The sequence below is a fragment of the Muscardinus avellanarius genome (genome assembly GCF_963383645.1).
Source record: "Muscardinus avellanarius genome assembly, chromosome: 7".
NCBI classification, from domain to species: Eukaryota; Metazoa; Chordata; class Mammalia; order Rodentia; family Gliridae; genus Muscardinus; species Muscardinus avellanarius.
Window position 1 is genome coordinate 73,889,432 of NC_137793.1, and position 19,345 is coordinate 73,908,776.

Consider the following 19,345-nt stretch of genomic DNA (forward strand, 5'->3'; position numbering starts at 1 on the left):
TTTCCTCCCACAACACTCCCCAAAAAACTCTTGGCTATACTGATGCTCTCATTCTGAACATGGTTAAATGCATGAGTAAACCAGGATATATTGCTATGTAAAACTTTTTTTGAACCTAAGTATTGTGTTTTTTTCCAGTTACAACCTTGTGATAGAAAGGTTATTATGACATTAAAGTATGTCCCTGTGCTTCTTGGTGGTCCAATTGTTGCGCTTCCTTGACCTGCCATGTGGTTACTTGGGTTCAATTTCACGGTCTTTCATTCCCTTGGCCAGCAGGGACTCCGATTGCTGAGAGGCCATCCATGAAGCCCCTGTAGATGGAGGGGAGTCTCAGCTGCCCAATAGCAGCCTCGTGGATGATTAGGTCACTGAGCTGGCGGCTTCCAAGGGACTTCCTATCTAATTCTCTTCTTGGCAGCAGAGAGGAGAGGCTCTGAAGAATCAGTTTCTGAGTCAGATATGGTGGTGCACACCTGTAATCTCAGTACTTGAAAGGCTGAGAAAGGAGAATTGCAGGTTTGAAACCAGCCTCAGCAACTTAGTCAGACTCAGCAACCTAGTAAAGGCCTGTTTCAAAAGAAAACATAAGAAGGGCTGGGGTTATAGTTATAATGTAGAATTACTTTCGGTTCAATCTGCAGTTTCACACACACACACACACACACAGAGTAGGTTTCTGAAATATATACATTAGAAGAACCCAGTGACTCTCTGTAAGAGATCCATGTTGCCAGAGTAGTTTGGGGTTAACAGGAATTTTGAAATAAATGTTTACTTCAGCAGATAGATACATTTTGCTTTTATCCCTTTCTAGTAGGCTCCTGTTTTTTCCAGTAACCATGGCTGCATTGGCACAGAATAGGCATAGGACCTATTGCTGACTCTTCAGTATACGTCATGGCCTGGTTGGAATCATCACCATATGTGATATGTTACTTTGCATATATAGTTATTCATAAGGTGCTTGTTTATTCTTTAAAAGTTCATAGAAACATTTTTACCACTTTCTTTTATAAGGTGCTTGTTTATTCTTTAAAAGGCCATGGAAAACATTATTTTGATCAGCTTCTTTCAGACTTGAGGGTTTTTTTTTTAAACACACGAGTATTTTCAAATTAAATTTTCCCTTTTCTCATAACGTCACAGGAGGTAGTCACATCTCCAGGCCATACCACTTCTGCATAGTTTGTACAGGAGCATCTGTTTCTCTCTACCCTCTAACTCAAAGGGAGCACTGTTAATTTCTAATATCCCCTAGGACTTTTCCAAAACATATTCAGCATCTTCCTCCATTGCCACTTTAAAGTTCTTCTCTTCCATATAGTGCAAGAAGTTGGAGGAGAAAGGATTCAGGCTAACAAAAACCAAAATTCATTATCAGCTAATTCTTAGTAATAACTAATGTGTTTTAGTCTTGGTGACAATGGAGACATAACAATTGTACTTCAAGAACTGGCTTGCAGGTTTTGATACATGTCACAGGACAGAAAGACATTTTTTCAAAAGGTCAAAACATTGAAAAAAACATAATACATGACTTTAAAGAAAATATTTGCTGCTGTTCATTATAAATACAAGTGGAGGATGCTTAGCCAGTGATTCTTTAAGGGAGCTTGTTTGAGGTAAAACATGACAGTATTTTTGAATGACAAGTGCTAGGTCTAGAGGTGGAAAATTAAACATATATTTGTTTGAAACTATTTCCATTGAAAATCCTTATTTTTATATATTATTTTACCTGAAACTCTACTAAATAGGATTTTAAAGTTAGAATGTGAAGCTGGGCATGATGGCACACGCTTATAATCCCTGCACTTTGGAGGTGGAGACAGGAGGAATCATGCAGGTTCAAAGCCAGCCACACTAGCTTAAGAGACCCTGTTTGCAAATAAAAATATAAAAAATAGGTGTCCAGGAGTATAGCCCAGAGGTAGAAGAGTTTTCAGGAACCCCAGTACCACCAAAAAAAAAAAAAAATTTAGAATGTGAAGATGTAGTCTATATAACAACATAAGCAGGTCAATTAATTTATGCTTGTGTAACAAGGGCATAAGTAAAACTACAGAATCATTTCTAAATTGCTAGCAATTTAAAATATAATTTTAATAAGCTAGCCATCTAACTTGCCTTTCATCAGGGAACTTTTTTTTTTCAGTACTGGGGATGGAACCCAGGGGCATTTTACCTTCAAGCTATACCTCCAGCTCTGTTTTTATTCTTTATTTTTAAATATGGTCTCACTGAGTTGTAAAGGACCTCACTAAGTAGCTGAGGCTGTCCGTGAATCGCAGTACTCCCGTCTCAGCCTCTCAAATGCTGGGATTACAAGCTTGTGCCACCACACCCAGCGGAAACTTATAATAGTTGGCACCTTCTAATAGGATGGACACAAAATGTTATAAAGCAGCAGTTTGAAGGCCACATGATTATCTAGAAGAAAATAAACACATTGATGATTTCATATAAAGAGCCAGATTGCTAGCTTCTTGGGGAAATGAAAACTTGGAGATACAAAAATTACATTCAAGCATGCTTACTCCTCTCCCACAAGCATTGCCTGATTGGTGCTGAACAGAGGTATATGTTTTTCTGTGATAAACTCTTTATTCACTGCAGTTTATCTCTCATTTATTAAAATCACATAGTCTATTTTACTCACACTTTATGTAGGTATCCTTTTAGTCATTAGAACTGATAATTTCTGATATAAATACTTAAATAAATTTATATAATGCAGGGTCTTTTCAGAAGAAAAAACTGCCAGTAAAATTTCTCACAGAAACATTTGATCAGGCCAAATAATTATCAAAAATTTTTTAAAAATGCTTTACTGATTTAGAATTGTTTTGTACATGTAACTGTTTGTATCTGTATATACAGTAGATATACTGTTACCTGTAGATAAGGGGCACTATCTCCAGTTTCACTAACACATCAGTTACAGTCTGAAAATGCAATATGAAAATTTTAGAAATGAATAATTATTTTTCATAAATAATTCTTTTCCCCAGTGTGTGATACTGGGAATTGAACCCTGGGGCATTGTGCCTCTGAGTTACACCAAGCTTTTTTAAATTTTTATTTTTTTTTATTTTGAAACAAGTTCTCACAAACTTGTGGAGGGGTTTACTCTATATTGCTGAAGCTGTCCTTGAACCTGTGATCCTCCTATCTCAGGCTCCCAAGTTCTAGGTTACAAATGTGTACCACTATACCGGACTCTGAACAATTCTTTTTTCTTGTTGGGTTTTTTTGTTTGTTTGTTTGTTTGTTTTGTTTTTCGGTACTGGGGATGGAACCCAGGGACATTGTACCTTCAAGCTACACCCCCAGCCCTATTTATTAGTCTTTTTATTTTTGAGACAGGGTCTCCTGAGTTGTGAAGGGTCTCACTAAGTAACTGAGGCTGTCTGAGAACAGTGATCCTCCAGTCTCAGCTCCCCGAATGCTGGGATTACAAGCATGTGCCATCATGCCCGGCTGAACAGTTCTTAACTTCTCAATTGTGCTTTATTCTGGGTGGCATGACGAGATCTCAGGCTGCCCTGCTCCTTTTGCCTAAGGTATGCTTTATCCCTTTCCCAGCATAGCTGCGTTATGTATGCTGCCTGCCTGCTACTCACTTAGAAGCCATCTCCATCCTCAGATCAGTTATGACAGTATCTCAGTGCTGTTGCTTGAGACGCTTACTTTACTTAATACTGGTCCCAAAGTACAAGAGTAGTAAGGCTGGCAATCTGGATACGCTAAAGAGAACCTGTAGCTGCCTTTAAGTGAACAGGTGGAGGTTCTCAACTTCATAAGATAACAACAACAAAAATGTTGAAGCTGCTGAAATCTATAGTAAGGATAAATGTTCTATGTAATTGTAAAGAAAGAAAAATAAATTTATACTGGTTTTGTTGCTACATCTCACACTGCAGAAATTATAGGCACAGCACATGATCAGTTCTTGGTTCACATTGAAAAGACCTTAAATCCGTAAATATATGTATGGGAACAAGTATAGTAGATAAAGGGTTCAGTATCATTTGTGATTTCAAGCATCCACTGGGGATCTTAGAATGTATCCCCCATGGATATAGGGGGTCAGAGTATATGTATATATACTTAGAAATATACCATAATTTCCAAAAATAAAGTGGTTATAGAGGTTGGGATGAAACACCCACCTGTATGGAATATTCATGAAGTACGTTCATATTTAGCCAATATTTTTTATTTTGAAGATTCCAGATGAGATTTAGTTATATGACAGAACAGCCACCTGCTACTCATTGGTTATTTTCAAAGTTACCAATATTTGGTCATATTCTTCTCAGCTTAATCTAGCTTGTGTGTTTTCAAATGCCGGCAAATCCCAAGCTTCCTATGATTTCCCATACCTCAGGCTCCACAGCGATGTACAACAGACATTGATCTTTTTCTAATGCAGTAATAAGCTAGCAGCATTTTTCAAGCCTGGGCACTTTATTTGCTTTATTATTGTCAAGAACAAAAGGAAATGCATTTGGCCAAGGTCAGTGTGAGGGGAATGAGAAGGCCTCTGCCACAAAGCCTCTTGCTCCCTGGTTCATTAGTGCTCCCCACTTGGCTGTGGCCTCCTTGATTTAAGACAGGGAGGACTTGGATGTCTCCTACTGCCAAGGCGGCTGTAGGACTCTGAAGCTGTGGGTCAATTCCATCTTTTTAAGCGCACCATTTCATTCATAGAATTTTAGAATTGGAAGACAGTTTAACACGTGATCACACTCATTCATCTGCTTCCAGGCAGGAGAGCAATAAAAATGTCTTAGGAAGAGAATGGTTTTCTTCATTTGTCAAATTTCCCATGTATAAGAACCTATGGTCTTTCTAGTTCACTATTCAGTATCCAAATATAATTCTTATTAGTCAGTTCTGAACTGAGATTTTCTCAGCAAATCAAATCCTCCTTCCTTTTATATTATTCAGGATTCATATTGAAAAAGTAAATTCTTAGGTTCTACTTTCCAGCCAACTCTTGTTTTATTCCAGTATTTCATTGTATTTTGTTATCTCCAAGTTTTCTATGCCTTTTTAAAAAATATGTAGTACACTAGCACATTAAAAAAAAAAACATGCCAACTAGAAGAAGTTGTGCAAACCTATGATCCGAGCCCCACAGAAGGCTGAGGCAAGAGGATCACAAGTTTAAGGCGCATGTACAAAAGGTACAAGGCCATGGTTTCAATCCTCAGTACTTAGAGAAAAAGACAGACAGAGAGAAACAGACAGACACCAAATAGGAATTAAAATAACTGACAAAAGTTGTGTCTGTGTTCTAGGTTTAGAAGTGCCAAAGAAAAAACAAAGAACATAATTAGTTCATGGCTATCAAGCATGTCATAACTTTGGTTATTCATTCACTTCTTCAGTATTTTTGGGTCCTATATGACAGGCATGCGATATATACTGGATACCCAGTGATAATAAGCATATAACGAAAACATACACCCAAAGCATTTGACTATATTATTTTTTTGGTACTAGGAATTGAGGCCAAAAGCATTCTACCTCTGAGCTACACCCCTATCCCTATTTTATTTTTTATTGTGAAACAGGGTCTCACTTAGGTGCCAAAGGCCTCTCTCTGCTAAGTTGCTGAAGCTGGCTGTGAACATGCCATCCTCCTGTTCAGCCTCCTCAGTACTGAGATTATAGGCATGTGCCACCACACCTGACTTTTTTGGCTATATTCTGATCCTGTGAATCTGTTTAGATTCCCTGTGCCCTCAACTCTAAACTTTCTGTGGAATTAACTTGAATATATATAAAAAATAAAATATCTAGAAGTTTAAAGATAGGCCAGGTTATGTTTCAAATATATATAGAGAGACAGTTACTAGGAAAGACTAAGGACCATTAGTATGAAAACCACAAGATTTTCAAGGGAAATTCTGCCTCCTTTTGCATAAGGCAGTGCTGGTTGGAGCTTTTACTTCCAACATCTAGGTTTGAGCTGCCTTGCAACTAGAGAAGCCTGTTTGTATTTTTCTTGCCACGCACTGTGATTGAACAATCCCTCTGACCAGTATAGAGCATTTTGAGTAGCCTAACAATTACTCTCATACAGCAACTATTCCAGTGAAGTCTGCCAGGGAATTCTTGACTTGGTACAAATACTGCCTTTCCCCATCTGAGATCTAATATATTTGGCATCTGGCAAGGATGTTGTTTTCTATCTTGTTTCACATCTTCTTCATTCCTCTTAACTTAAGAATTAAAATATGAGCTATATGCTATACCACTAGAAAACATTTAAGTCTACAGCTTTCTTACTGGCCTTCAGCAGTGCACTTCCCCATTGATAATTTCCTTGATGGAACATTCTGATGTTTAGATTTACTTATGTGTAACTTTCCTCCAAATCTTCAACATTTTATATCAAATAGGCATGAATCTGGAGTCACTTTTTATTAAGACCAAGCTACTCAGAATAGTAAAGTAAAAATATCATTGAACGTTGTTCTGGAAAATCAGATGTAACATAATGTTTCTCTTTCATATGCATGTTGTCTGCATCAAAACAAACTGAATAGTCATCTTGCTGAAACAGGGTGAAATGGAGATTCTGAAAATATCCAAGAGATCAAAAGATGACAAATGGAAATCAGTTGTATAGGAAACATTACTTAGAGTTTGTCACTTATTTTTTCATTTGTCTTTATGTAATCATAGTAAATATGTCACTTGTCTATACCTTATTTCTTATCATCAGTGCTACTCTTGATTCTCCTACCTGTCTTTCTCATACTGTCTTAAATTCTTCAATAGTCTAATGTGTCAACTTTAGTGAAGAAAACCTTGTATTAATTGGCTTAGAAACATGACCTAAGAGGCAGTGTGCCATTGAGAATATCTCAAGGTTTGGACAGCTGGGAATGAACACTGATTTCTATGTGCTTGTCTTCTCAACTTTTGAATTTCTACAAAACTTATAACTTTCATAATATCTCTTGCTTTTCTTTCCATTTTCTTCACTAACCTTGCTCACAAATAGTACCACAATCGGTGGATAAGTAGAGGTTAATATTGGTATATTTATAGAGTTGGTTGAGAAAAGAATGGAAAACAGTATTTTATTTACAAGAAATCTCTCACTTGTATAAAATCCAGGCCATGTATATGTTAATATTTTATTTAGTCTCTATTGAACAGATTTTTTTGCTAAATATTTTACTTGTTAGGTAGAATTCTATTTACACATGATCTGGAAATGTATATTATAATCTTTGTAGTAGATTTGCTTTATGCTGAATTTCAACTTTGCCATAGTATAATGATCACCTGAGAAATATCGTTAAACATTATACCTCTCTTTGATATAGTGTAATTGATTCTCTGAATTTATGCATTTTATTGTCTTTAATGACTTACTAACACATTGTCTAGAACTTAAAGTATTTTCTGCCTAGAATTTCCATAAATTTCTCTTTGAGCTTCATAAGCCCCTCCTTGGTTGCCCATGTGATACTGAGTCACGCATTATGAAAACAAATGACCTCCAGGCTCATGTACCTGTTGCCCATTGTCATTTTTAAGCCTACATCTCTTTCAAATACACACTGTTCCTTTTCCTTTTTGTGGATATTAGGTTCTGCTTTATTATCCTTAAATTAACAAAATGATTATGCTCTCAACCCAGCAACTTATCAAACACCTTTTTTGATTGCACATTTAATTCATTTTATAGGGCTTTCACATTTGCACAAATATCTGTGCTTCTCTTCACCCGAAACATTCCCATGGGGTGCCATGCATTGCTATAACTCTTATTATTATATTTAAACTTATTATTGCCATTGTTACTCTTAATTGTGAATTAATAGAAGCACTTTTCTTGCTGTTGATGTAAAAGCACATATCATGTCTTTACTACAATTCATATCTTTATTGACATGAAGCAGCAATTTCAAAAAGGATAAAGGGAAGAGTTTTCAGTATTTAAGTGTAACAAGACAAAATACAACATAGATAGGCATATACCACAGTAATATGATTTTCAATCGTTAGAAATTTTTAACAGAGAAAAAGAAGGAAAGGGAAGGTTTATTTTTTTTTCCTTTAAAGACAGTCCCTGTGTTTAGCAAAGACAGGCCAAGCATGCAGAATCTTGTTCGTGTTTTCTCTTTCTCTCTCTCTCTCTCTCTCTCTCTCTCTCTCTCTCTCTCTCTCTCTCTCTCTCTCTCACACACACACACACACACACACACACACACACACACACATCAGGAAAAGTAAGAAATAGTGCCTTTTGAATAGGTGATTTCCTTTAATTACATTTGGGGAAGTGATAATGGTAGGTATTGCATGTTTAATGTAATGTTCTGGATGCCCCTTTTTCTTTTTTCTTTTTCTTTTTCCCTTCAGAGCAACCTCATCTTGAGCAGAAATAAAAGGTTCAGGGCTTGTCAGCATCAGTTTATAGATAGCTGTTTAAAAATAATGAGATATTGGGTATTGTAAGGCTCAGGGCTGTCTTGCCAGACTCATTTATTTCTATTCACCTTTTGTCAGAATTGCAGGCAGAAGACATTCAATTAAAACTTGTCACCTGTTGCAGATGACCTAATTTGTACTTGTATGTGTCATAGATTAGGGCTCCATGCTTCAAATGAAGCAACTTTACCTGTGTTAGAAAAATGTTTTCCCAACTAAACATATGCTTATGTTTTTTTTAAATTTCTGTCATTTTAATTCTGGTTCTGATCCAGATTATAAATTTATTACAGTCATTTAGGAAACTGTCAAGAATAGTCGTTCACACCAGGAACAGTAAGAGTAGGGGGATAAACCTCTTTGGGATTATATCCTATATGCAGAAATCCACACATTTGGTTTGGATGCAACTTGAATCAGAAACAGAGGGAAGTCTTTGTAATTTCCTATGCAATCCTCACATGTTTAATAGTCCAGATCGCTATCAAGAGACCAAAACGAAAGACTTCCCCTTGCTAATTGTTAATTCATCTGTAGAGCAAGGAAGCTTAATGTGAGTCATGGCTTTTATCTCTTTTAGTGACTGAAGACTTGGTTTAAAAAAAAGAAGAAAAAAAATCCCACTTAATAGATATGCATTTTCTCTCCCTGTGTGATTTTCCTCTTCTACATCAGCAGACATGATAATATATCCACACGCAACCAAGCAGTTTCCAAAGTTCCTGAATTGTGGTCATGATATTCAGGCATCAGCAAAGGTAATCATTGGCCAGGGGAGTCTGGTGGGAAATTGGCCACCCAGGCCTCCTTTATGAACTATAAAACTTAGATGGAATGTTGCTTTTTCTCTGTGGCTCTGGCAAAACATGTTTTGTCTAATTTGTAGTGATTTATTTTAAGGAGTAACTCTAAGGAAGGCAATTTTTATCTCTGAGTTCTCCTCTCAGTAAAAGAGCAGAGAACTTAATTTTTTTTTTATCACCTTGAACCTGTTGACAATCTCACAGAGGTAAATATTTTTAGACAAAGGTCCCTGAGTAACAGATGAAAAATCAGTAGCATTGAGTGCTCATTTCCTTCACCCTTGTGTCTACCTCTTACATGTTCATAAATACTAAATAAACAGTTGTGCTCCATAAATATTATCACACATTGGTTATAATTGAGGATAAGAAGCAGGTTGGAAAAGAAAAACCACTAAAATGATAAGTAAAGAGCAGGGGCTCCCTCCTGCATGATGATGTCTCCCTGATAACGTGATTCTTTTGCTGTCTAAGAACACTTCTCCTTAGGATGAAATACATTGAACAAGATATTTGCTAAAAGTATTAGTTACTTCAATAATTAGTTTCTATCTTCCAATGCTTCTGCTTTGGGGATGCATACCAAATGCTGTTTTCCAGAGGTAGACTTTGATAACAGTCTAAACATAGATAGTGTTTAAGAATGTGGATTCTGCAGCCATTCTCCCTAACCTCCACTCCAGGCTCTGCCTCTTACCAGTTCCAGTTTTATCACCTGTCAAATGGGATAATAATAGCAACTGCTTCAGAGAGTGTTGCTGTAAGAATTAAGTGTGTTAATGTATGTGAAGCCATTAACCCATTGCCTGTCATGTGACAAGCTCTCAATAACCAGTGCTGCTAACTGCCTTATATTTTTGGTTTATTCCAAAACACTTCATTCACATACTGATTCATTCAGTTAACGTTGAAGACATCACTTGGCAGGCGGAGGTAGTCATGAAGAGGCAAAGGCTGTTGAAACAGGAAGAAAGGGACTAAATCATGAAACTGTACTGAACAGTATCACTGTCTGTGTTGAGAAGAGGCAAGACTAGTAAAAGAAAATATCTAGGGGTTACTTTTCTTCATTGTCTTATGTGATCTTCAAGAATTTAATGTGGTTAGATTCTCCCTGGAGTACATGTGTGAATATTCAAATAATTCTCACTTATCCCTTTACTGAGAAGCCTATAAATATGCACAACTGCTCTGTAGATACTGTTCTGAAGGGGAACCGGGTCAGAGGCTGCTACTAAATTCCCGCTGCTTTGCCTGATACTGCTAATCTGTCTGTGCCTCTTCCTGAAGCTCCTCGAAGGGATTTTCTCTATTTTCTGTTTATGATGGTGCTTTCGTAGAAATCTCAGGCAAATTTAAGGATGCCGTTCCATACTATTCCTAAGGGAAAGAAGGAAAGTGTTCTTAGGCAATAGAAAAAAAAATTGCAATATCAGGGAGATAAATCTTTAGGTGAGAGCCCCCTACTCTTTATCTTATGGTTTTAGAAGTCTTGCACTTCCAACCTGTTCCCCATATTCAGCTGTTATCCATGTTTGATAGCATGTTCTTAACACAACTGTTTATATAGTATTTATAATGTATCCTTTCAGAATTATTATTACTTTACTGTAACTATTTGCATCTTAAGTATTCCAGGAGTCTAATTAATTAAATTTTAAGCAAACTTTTGTTTGGGAATAACATAATAAATGTCTTATTTTTAAATTTGGAACATAGGCTAGGGTATCCTTGTATAATTCTCTGAAGGGGAGATTTTTTTTTATTATCCTATGAAATGCCTCTAACTTTGTGCTATTAAAAATGTGAGAAATACTTTTGACTTTGGACTATATAATATCATAAAAATTTGCATTTGAGCATAAAAGGTAGACTTAAAATTAGCTGACCTAGTAAGACCTTGAGCTGAACTGTTTTACTTCTGTTGGTGTTTATTTGCCTCGCAGCACATTTTTTTCCCTCTTTGCCCTACTCTTGCTTTCTCAAATTTGTAAATTCTGACAATGCATAAGATTTGTAATTCCCTGTGGCAATGTAGGCACATACAGTATTTGACGAAGAAGCAATGTGAAACATTCTATTAGGTAGGTAATAACAACTATTAAAATATTTTATTTTTAAAAAGGATAATGGTAGTCTCCACATGAATAGAAAATATGGTTGCCTTAATTAACTTCAAATCCTATCAAACACTGTACATTGCGGTTATCTTATTCCCTGTGGAGGGGTATCTCATTTTAAAACTTTTTTAAAAGTGATTTTCTAGTAAAGTTCAAGCAGAAATTGTGTTTTAGGACCATAAAAGTGTGGAAAGATAGGCTTTGTCACCTTCAGTGGAAACATTTGACTTAGGCAGATGTTTGTTTATGAACAATTTAGATTTCCCAGGTCTTGACCATAAATATTATTATTTTGCTTCTACCGAAATTATTAATTTCAGCATTTTTAAATATACTAGCTTCATGTTGTTAGGTTCCTGTTGCATAATTTTACAACTCAGTAAAAGCATCTTTTATTTTTTTAATGTTTTATTCATTTTTATATTTTTCTAAAATACATATGTAAATATTGTTAATGATAAGGAACAGTAAATAAAATGGGGTATCATATATTTGTATAAAGTATTTAGACATCCAATAATATTTTTTGACTTGTATTCTTTGAATTATCATACTATTTCATCGTATCTCAAATCGGCCCATCTACAGAATTGAGATGGGGTAGATTGTCCAACTCTATAGGGATAGATATTCAATAAGCAATAGTGATGCAAAAATGTATATTTCAAAAGGTATTTAGTAATATTTTAACAAAATAGTAATATAATGAAAATGTCCTTATTTTTAGTTTACATTTTAAGGTTATAAAATATTTTATGTATGCATTTGAATAATATCCATGATATAATTTTGTTGGTTATTATGGTAAAAATTAAGGAAGAGTAAAAAAAATCACTGAATCATTCTGATATGCATGATATACTTTATTTCTTTGGCATATTATTATTTGTGCAATATTTAAGAATATAGTATTATGTTTTTATAGTTAGAAACATTAAAAAGGAAAATAGTCCTCATATAGATTAAGTTACAAACTCCTAGGGACTTATACTTCAATAATTGTTTATTATTTATTATTATGCTAGGCTATAAATGTATTTAGGCTAGAGAATATAGGAAATTTTTCATAAGTTAATTATACTTCTAAATACTTAAAATATTCTTATATGGTTATTTTTATTACCTTACCATTTCTGATACCTCCTAAATGCTTTTATGGCTATGTTTCTTTTTTAACATACTATGTCATTTGAAAGTATTCCTATTAATGAGAAATCTTGGGTTATATATATGCTCAAGCATTTTCAATTGTGACAGAATTTTTTTTTTTTTTTTTTTTTTTTTTTTTTGCGGGTCTAGGGATGGAACCCAGGGGCATTTGACCTCCGAGCTATACCCACTGCCCTATTTTTTTATTCTTTATTTTGAAACCGGGTCTCACTGAGTTGCAGAAGGGCCTCACTAAGTAGCTGAGGCTGTCCGCGAACCCTCCAGGTCTCAGCCTCCCGAATTCTGGGATTATAAGCGTGTGCCACCACGTCTGGCTTGTGACAGAATCTTTATTCAATGTGTTTGATTTACAATACTTTAATTTTTTTGTGGGCTTATTTTTTGGTTAAATCTTTTCTTTGAGATTTACCTTTTATTTCTATAAAATTTGCTCTCTAACATGTAATATCTTTGAGTGTATGTGTGTATGGTACTGGGAATTGAATCCAGGGGTGTTCTACCCCAAAGCTACACCCTCAGCTCTGTTTTTTATTCTTTTTCTTTTTTCCTTCTTTCATTTTATTTACGGTATAGTGGATGGAACTCAGGAACATTCTACCTCTGAGCTACACCCCCAGCCCTATTTTTTATTCTTTATTTTGAAACAAGGTCCCACCGAGTTACAAAGGGCCTCACTAAGTAGTTGAGGCAGTTCTCAAACCGTGATCCTCCTGTTTCAGCCTCCCAAATGCTGGGATTACAAGCGTGCGCCACCAGGCTTGGCTTGGTTTTTATTCTTTATTTTGAAACAGGGTCACACTGAGTTGCAAAGGGCCTCACTAAGTAGCTGAGGCTGTCTTCAAACCACAATCCTCCTGTCTCAGCCTCCCAAATGCTGAGATTACAAGTGTGTGCCACCATGCCAGCTCTAACATGTAGTATCTCAATTATGCAGAATTTATTCTCTGTGAGTTAAAATTGTAAAAGATGTTTTTCCTAATATGATGTTTGATTTTCTATAAAGCCTCATTTATGACTTGCCATTTTAATTGTAGTGTGTTATTTATTTTATTTCTATTTTTGTGTGTGGTACTGTGGGTTGAACTTAGAAGAATTGTACTTCTGACCTATACTCTAAGCCCTATTTTATTTTTTTTTTAATTTTGAAACAGGGTCTCATTAAGTTTAGAGAGAATCACTAAGTTGCTGAGGCTGGCTGGGAACCTGCCATCTTGTCTCAGCCTCCCAAGTACTGGGATTACAGGTGTGTGCCACTTGTATCTGGCAATGTTTTTAATTTCTTTTTGAAAGTTTTTTTTGTTTAATTGGTACACTATAGTCTCACACCATAATGTAGATCATGTTGTCAATGGTATACTTGGTGTCCCCCCACTTCTCCTTTTCCCTCCCTCCCAATACTGAGTGTCCAATTTAACAATGTCATATTCACACGTATACACATATTCAAATGTAGTTTTTAATTTCTAAAATTTATTTTTCTATAAAAACATGCACAAATTTATGTTAATAATTTACAGATATCTTTTCAGAAATGTTTATGAGACCATTTAAAATACTACCATTATGGCCGGGCGTGGTGGCGCACGCTTGTAATCCCCGCGCTTGGGAGGCAGAGACAGGAGGATTGCGCAGGTTCGAAGCCAGCCGCGTGCGCTGGCTTAGGAGACCCTGTTTCCAAATAAAAATGTAAAAATAGATCTGGGAGTGTAGCCCAGAGGTAGAAGGGCTTCCAGGAACCCCAGTACCACCAAAAAAAAAAAATACTACCATTATGGGTGTATTCATTTCAAGTCACCCCTTCATGCCAGCCTGATATGGAACTGTATTTCTCTTTCTAATAAACTTCTTTAAATCTTCAAAAAATTAATAAAATAAAATGCTACCATTATTATATTTATATACTCCCATAAATGAACCTATTTTCAATAATACATAAAGAGACATTTTCCATATATTTGAAGGCCTATTTGGGCTGATTTACCTTTCAGAGCTCTGACACTTGTGTATAGGTATGTTTACATGATTGTTCGGGTGGGGTACTAATCTTCCTAGGTAACATTTTTTCCCCCCAAGGTAATGAAATAAGTTGACAAATAGATTCAGTATGATGTATAAATAGTTGTAGCTGTATGTTTCTGGAATTTGATTAGTATTAAGTTCGCTAAATCCAATATTAACATTGATAGTAATAATCTTACCAAAAGGCATATTTCTTAGATTTTGAAAAGAGGTTAAAAGCAGAAGTAAATATTTCATATTTATTTGGGGTTATTTGAAATTATGATTTTTGCCTGTTTTAAAGGAAGTAAAATTTTCACATCTATAAGTTATTATGATCTTTTATTTCAACTTTAAATTTTTTTTTACCATTATTACCTAAACTTAGTGGGAAAACCTTTTTGCATATTGAGTCTCTGTCAGCTTTTACTGTGAATTATTAATCTGATTTTCATGAGTGTCAGTAATCCTTTTTTCTGCTGAATATCCTATAAAAGTCTTTAAAAGGTTTCCAATTAATTTTGTTTTATGAAATAAAATTTGAAATTATGATGTATATAAGAAGTTCTCAAATATTTAGAAACTGGTTAGATATATGGATGAGATGAATGGATAAATGTGAAGGTGGAGGTGGATATACAGATGTATAAATAGTTATTGATTACCCACACAGGAAAGGATGGAGGTGGGGGAGATGAGCGCACCCTCTAGATTTGTGTGGTGCATGGAGTTAATGAATATTTTTGTAAGTCAGCTGTCAAAGTAAAAAGAAAGTACATAGTAATGGTGAAGTTTTGACAATCCATAAAAATGTGTCTCTACAGATAAAATAAACAACTCAATACATAATAAAAATTCTGTCAATTGGTGTGTATTTTTTCATCATATATAACAGCAAGTTTTTAGGGTTGTATGTTTTCCTTCAACTTGGCCAAGTTGGCTAAGCTGATTGGAAGCTTTAATGTTCTAGGATTCTCTCCAGCCAGACCTTGCCTCAAGTGCTTAAAGCCTTAGTCTTCTTCCTTAGACATCATGGTCAGAAATTCACCAGCAATGACTTCATAGTGTGTTGTTGTGTTGTTTTATATGTGAAAATACATCGTTCATGGTGAATACATTCTCTGACAAGCACCAAAAGCAAATTTAGGAGTCCATAAAACCAGTTAAGTTTTATTCTGCAAGCATTCTCATTTCTAACAATTTTCTAGGGTGGGTGCCCAACAATGCTCCTTCTCTCCTTAACTTTTGCCGCTCATTGTCTCTCTGTCCCAACCCCCCCTTCTTTAACCAGCTCTAATAATATCAGACTAAATGTTCTCATTGAGTTTGAATTGGATGATAAACATATGAAGACATAGCTATGTCATTAGCGTTTTATATCCCTGCATGATTTTGAATTTTGAAATTCTTAAAATGAAACAGGCATGAATATATCTTCAATAATGAAATAAAGTGACCACATTACTATAAACTGAAGAAAAGTGTCTCAGAGAAATTTTTGAAGAGGAACAGATAAGAAAAGATAAGACATAATAAATGGGGAAAATGGAAGGTGTTAATCCCTAGTAAATATAGATGAAATAAAAATAGGAATTTAAAAACTCAAAGACCAAAAGAATGGAATGGTTCTATGGGCATGAGTGACTTAAAGGCGGTGATAAGGAAAAGCAGCTTCTTTGTGACCTACATGAGTGATGGTTTTCAGTGAAAACTTAAAAATCAAACATAACTTCTTCAGTATTGGATATATTTTCTCTAACCTATTTAATTGCTCTTGAAGTTGTCTCCTGCTTTTATTTATACTCTGATATGTCAATATGACAATTCAGGTTTTATCTAGAGCCAATGTTTGTGCATGTGTCCCACTTTAAGTAGTATTATTAAGATAACATGAAAAAATATGTTTTCCTTTATATTTTGAATCCCCCAAAATCTTTAAGTTTTGAGCAATATGTTCACTTTTAGAAATTTACATAGAAACACATTGGCCTTTACCAAGTAGTTTCACATAACTTAGGTGGCCCACAACTCACATGTACTACATATTAATAAATGTTCCCCCAAACAACATTTCTTGGTTTGAAAAACATTGCATATGCTATGTATCTTTCTCATCGAGTTTTATAGAGTTCATTTGCATTTTAATGGCTCTAAGAGTCCTTATAGTAAAATAATAATACTGATGATGATGTTAAGCCAAATCTGTTTTCTAAACATTTTCAGAAATACCAAAATATGTATAATGCATTATGTGAATTTATTAATAGATAATGTTACACTGTTGCATCAACAAAGGCACAACCAAACCTCACTCACAAAAAAAGAGTTTCTTCTTGCTCCTATGCCCTTTATGTGATAAAGAATTATATAGTCCTGTCCTAAATTTGACAACTATAGCCTGGAAACTAGATTGTTAACAAGTTCTTCTCCACCACTTCCCCCATATAAATGAAGCTTTTCTGTATTTTAATCTCTTTTGCTTTTCCCCTTAATCTTTTAAATCCCATTTCAGCAAAACTCCTTTGACACTTGACCCAGCCCAACACTCTTTGGGAAAGAGTTTTACTTGTGCCAGCCTATTTTTGTCTGCTTTTCAGCCTCACCTTCGACTCTCCCCTATCCACATCTCCTTCTTTTGACATTCCAGCTTTCTGACTTATTTCTTCAGGAAGACCATTTGTCCATTCTGTCTTCACCCCAACCTACTCTCAGAAAATACAAATATATGCCAAATTGTAAATGACAGTCCCATTGTGAGACATTCTGACATGTTAATATGGAATAATCTTTGCATCTCACAGGACTCAATCTTGTATAGTTCTAGCTCCCCAGCATGTGCCAGGTCTTTATTCAGTTCTGCAGGCCTATGTTGAATCTTTTGCTAGACTGCAGGAGAGTTTGATAGTTCTTGGTCCACTGATTTACTGGGTCCTATACATTAAGCTTTCCAGAGTTATCAATGAAGAAGGTACAAAATACCAATTGCCTTTAATTTGAGAAACTACACTGGCACTATAAGGACAGTTTCTCTTATTAATTCACATGGAAATCCATCTTTCTTTGATAAATGGTGACTTTGATAGATCTGCATAAAATGTCTTTCAGGTCTGTTATCTGCTGGTAGCTGTGGTTTCCAACCACTGACAATTTTGATTTAGCCACAACTTCTTTACATACCTCTAGGAACCATGGACCATTCTTCATTCTCCTGTCTGTTTCCAAAGAGCTCCTGGAAGATACTGTCAGTGTATTGGTTGATCTCAAAAATAACTACCTAAACAGTAAGCCAGTGCCTGTCTTTGCCAACAGGGGTACGTCTTGACAGAGTACGTGGAGGTCGACAGAAGTACAAGCGCAGAATAGATGCAGAGAACAGCCCATACCTGAATCCTCAGCTGGTTCAGCCAGCCAAAAAGCCATGTAAGTACAGCAGATGTGTCTGGCTTCCCAGAACACAAAATCATCCCAGTTGGCTCTCCATATATCTGTGTTGGCATTCCCATCTTTACTGATTCCAAGGAGACTTCTTTTTCTTAGGAACAGTGGCTCTCTTCCCAAAGATTGTCTGTGAAAAGCAATGACATCTCAGCTAATCATCTTTTTTTTATGTTTTTTAAAGATGTCTATGGTTTCTCTAGCCTACTTTTTACCTAGTCATTTTTGTGGAAGCATACACATATTAATGCGTAGCTTATATAGTGTGAATTTTACACTTACCAGTTATCTTTATTTGCAAGGTACATAAAATGGATCATACTGTGATCATTAGTTCATTGGAGCTGTTAGTTTCAGATTTCGCAAGAAAGTGATTTTGCAGTTTTCACTAACTAAATGAGTTTGGCTGCTCAACCTCCCAATGAAAATACATTAGGGGCCTCATTAATTTGGAGCTATAGAAGGTTAACACTCTAGCTAGCAATAGATTAAAATAAGAATGAGCCCTACTAATAGCAAGCATAGGTTGGTGGTTCCATCTCAGATGTCCTTATGGCCATTATGAATTGTTTTTCAAGAGCCCATGGTTTTATGATACCAGGTTGCAATTTGAAAGAATGGCACATTGCTAAAATGCAAACTCCATCCTCTTTGTCATTAACTAAAAAGAACTGGAATATAGGTTGAGGTAATAACTATATCCCATTTTCTGAAAAATCAGTTAATAGCTGTTGTGCAGCAGAGCTGGCAGTTTAGGGTGTTTGTGCTTAGAGTCCATGCTAGACACTGGAAAGTGATTTGGAGGAAAGAATTCTCACATTTAGCTGTCTTTGTCACAGAAGATACACCGCTCACTCACCACAGGAAGTTACCACAACAGCGGTTCTAGAAAGAGTGAGGGGAAATTTTGATCTGCTTTCAAGGGAAGAGAAAGTGTCCACTACTAATTCAGATTCTCCAGGAGGGGTTCCTGCTGTGCGTCATACGTGTGAGCATCTGGGAATCTGTTAAACAAATAAGACAGACCCTGAACTGTAAATGAAAGGACATTTTAGCTATGTCAAAGGAAAAACAACCAGTTTTACATAAAATTAAAGCTTAAGTGAACATATGGCATAGTTTCCTTTTGCCTTTCCAAAAAACATTATGTTGATTACACCTTCAATTGTCCAATCTGGCATCTTCTCCTCAGCCTGTATAAGCTGTTTGGTGTTCTGCAAATACAATCTAGGACTGCATTAAGCAGATTTTGCACATTATAAAAAAACTTTCTGATAATACAATAAAATGCAATAAACACTAATGCTTAATTTCATTAGAGGTTCAGTTTTCCTTGATTCAGTAATATACAAACTG

At 35.5% G+C, this 19,345-nt stretch overlaps 1 protein-coding gene across 4 annotated transcripts in view; it reads left to right on the plus strand.

Moving 5' to 3' along the window:
- The window catches only part of ESRRG (estrogen related receptor gamma), a gene marked incomplete at both ends in the record, with an annotated part of 481,788 nt that overhangs the window by 396,961 nt on the left and 65,482 nt on the right, over nt 1-19,345 (plus strand). For all 4 annotated transcript variants that reach the window (XM_080698935.1, XM_080698936.1, XM_080698937.1 and 1 more), the window contains one exon: nt 17,864-17,974. In XM_080698935.1, the coding sequence (XP_080555061.1) occupies nt 17,864-17,974 (111 nt within the window). The remainder of the gene's footprint in view (nt 1-17,863; nt 17,975-19,345) is intronic.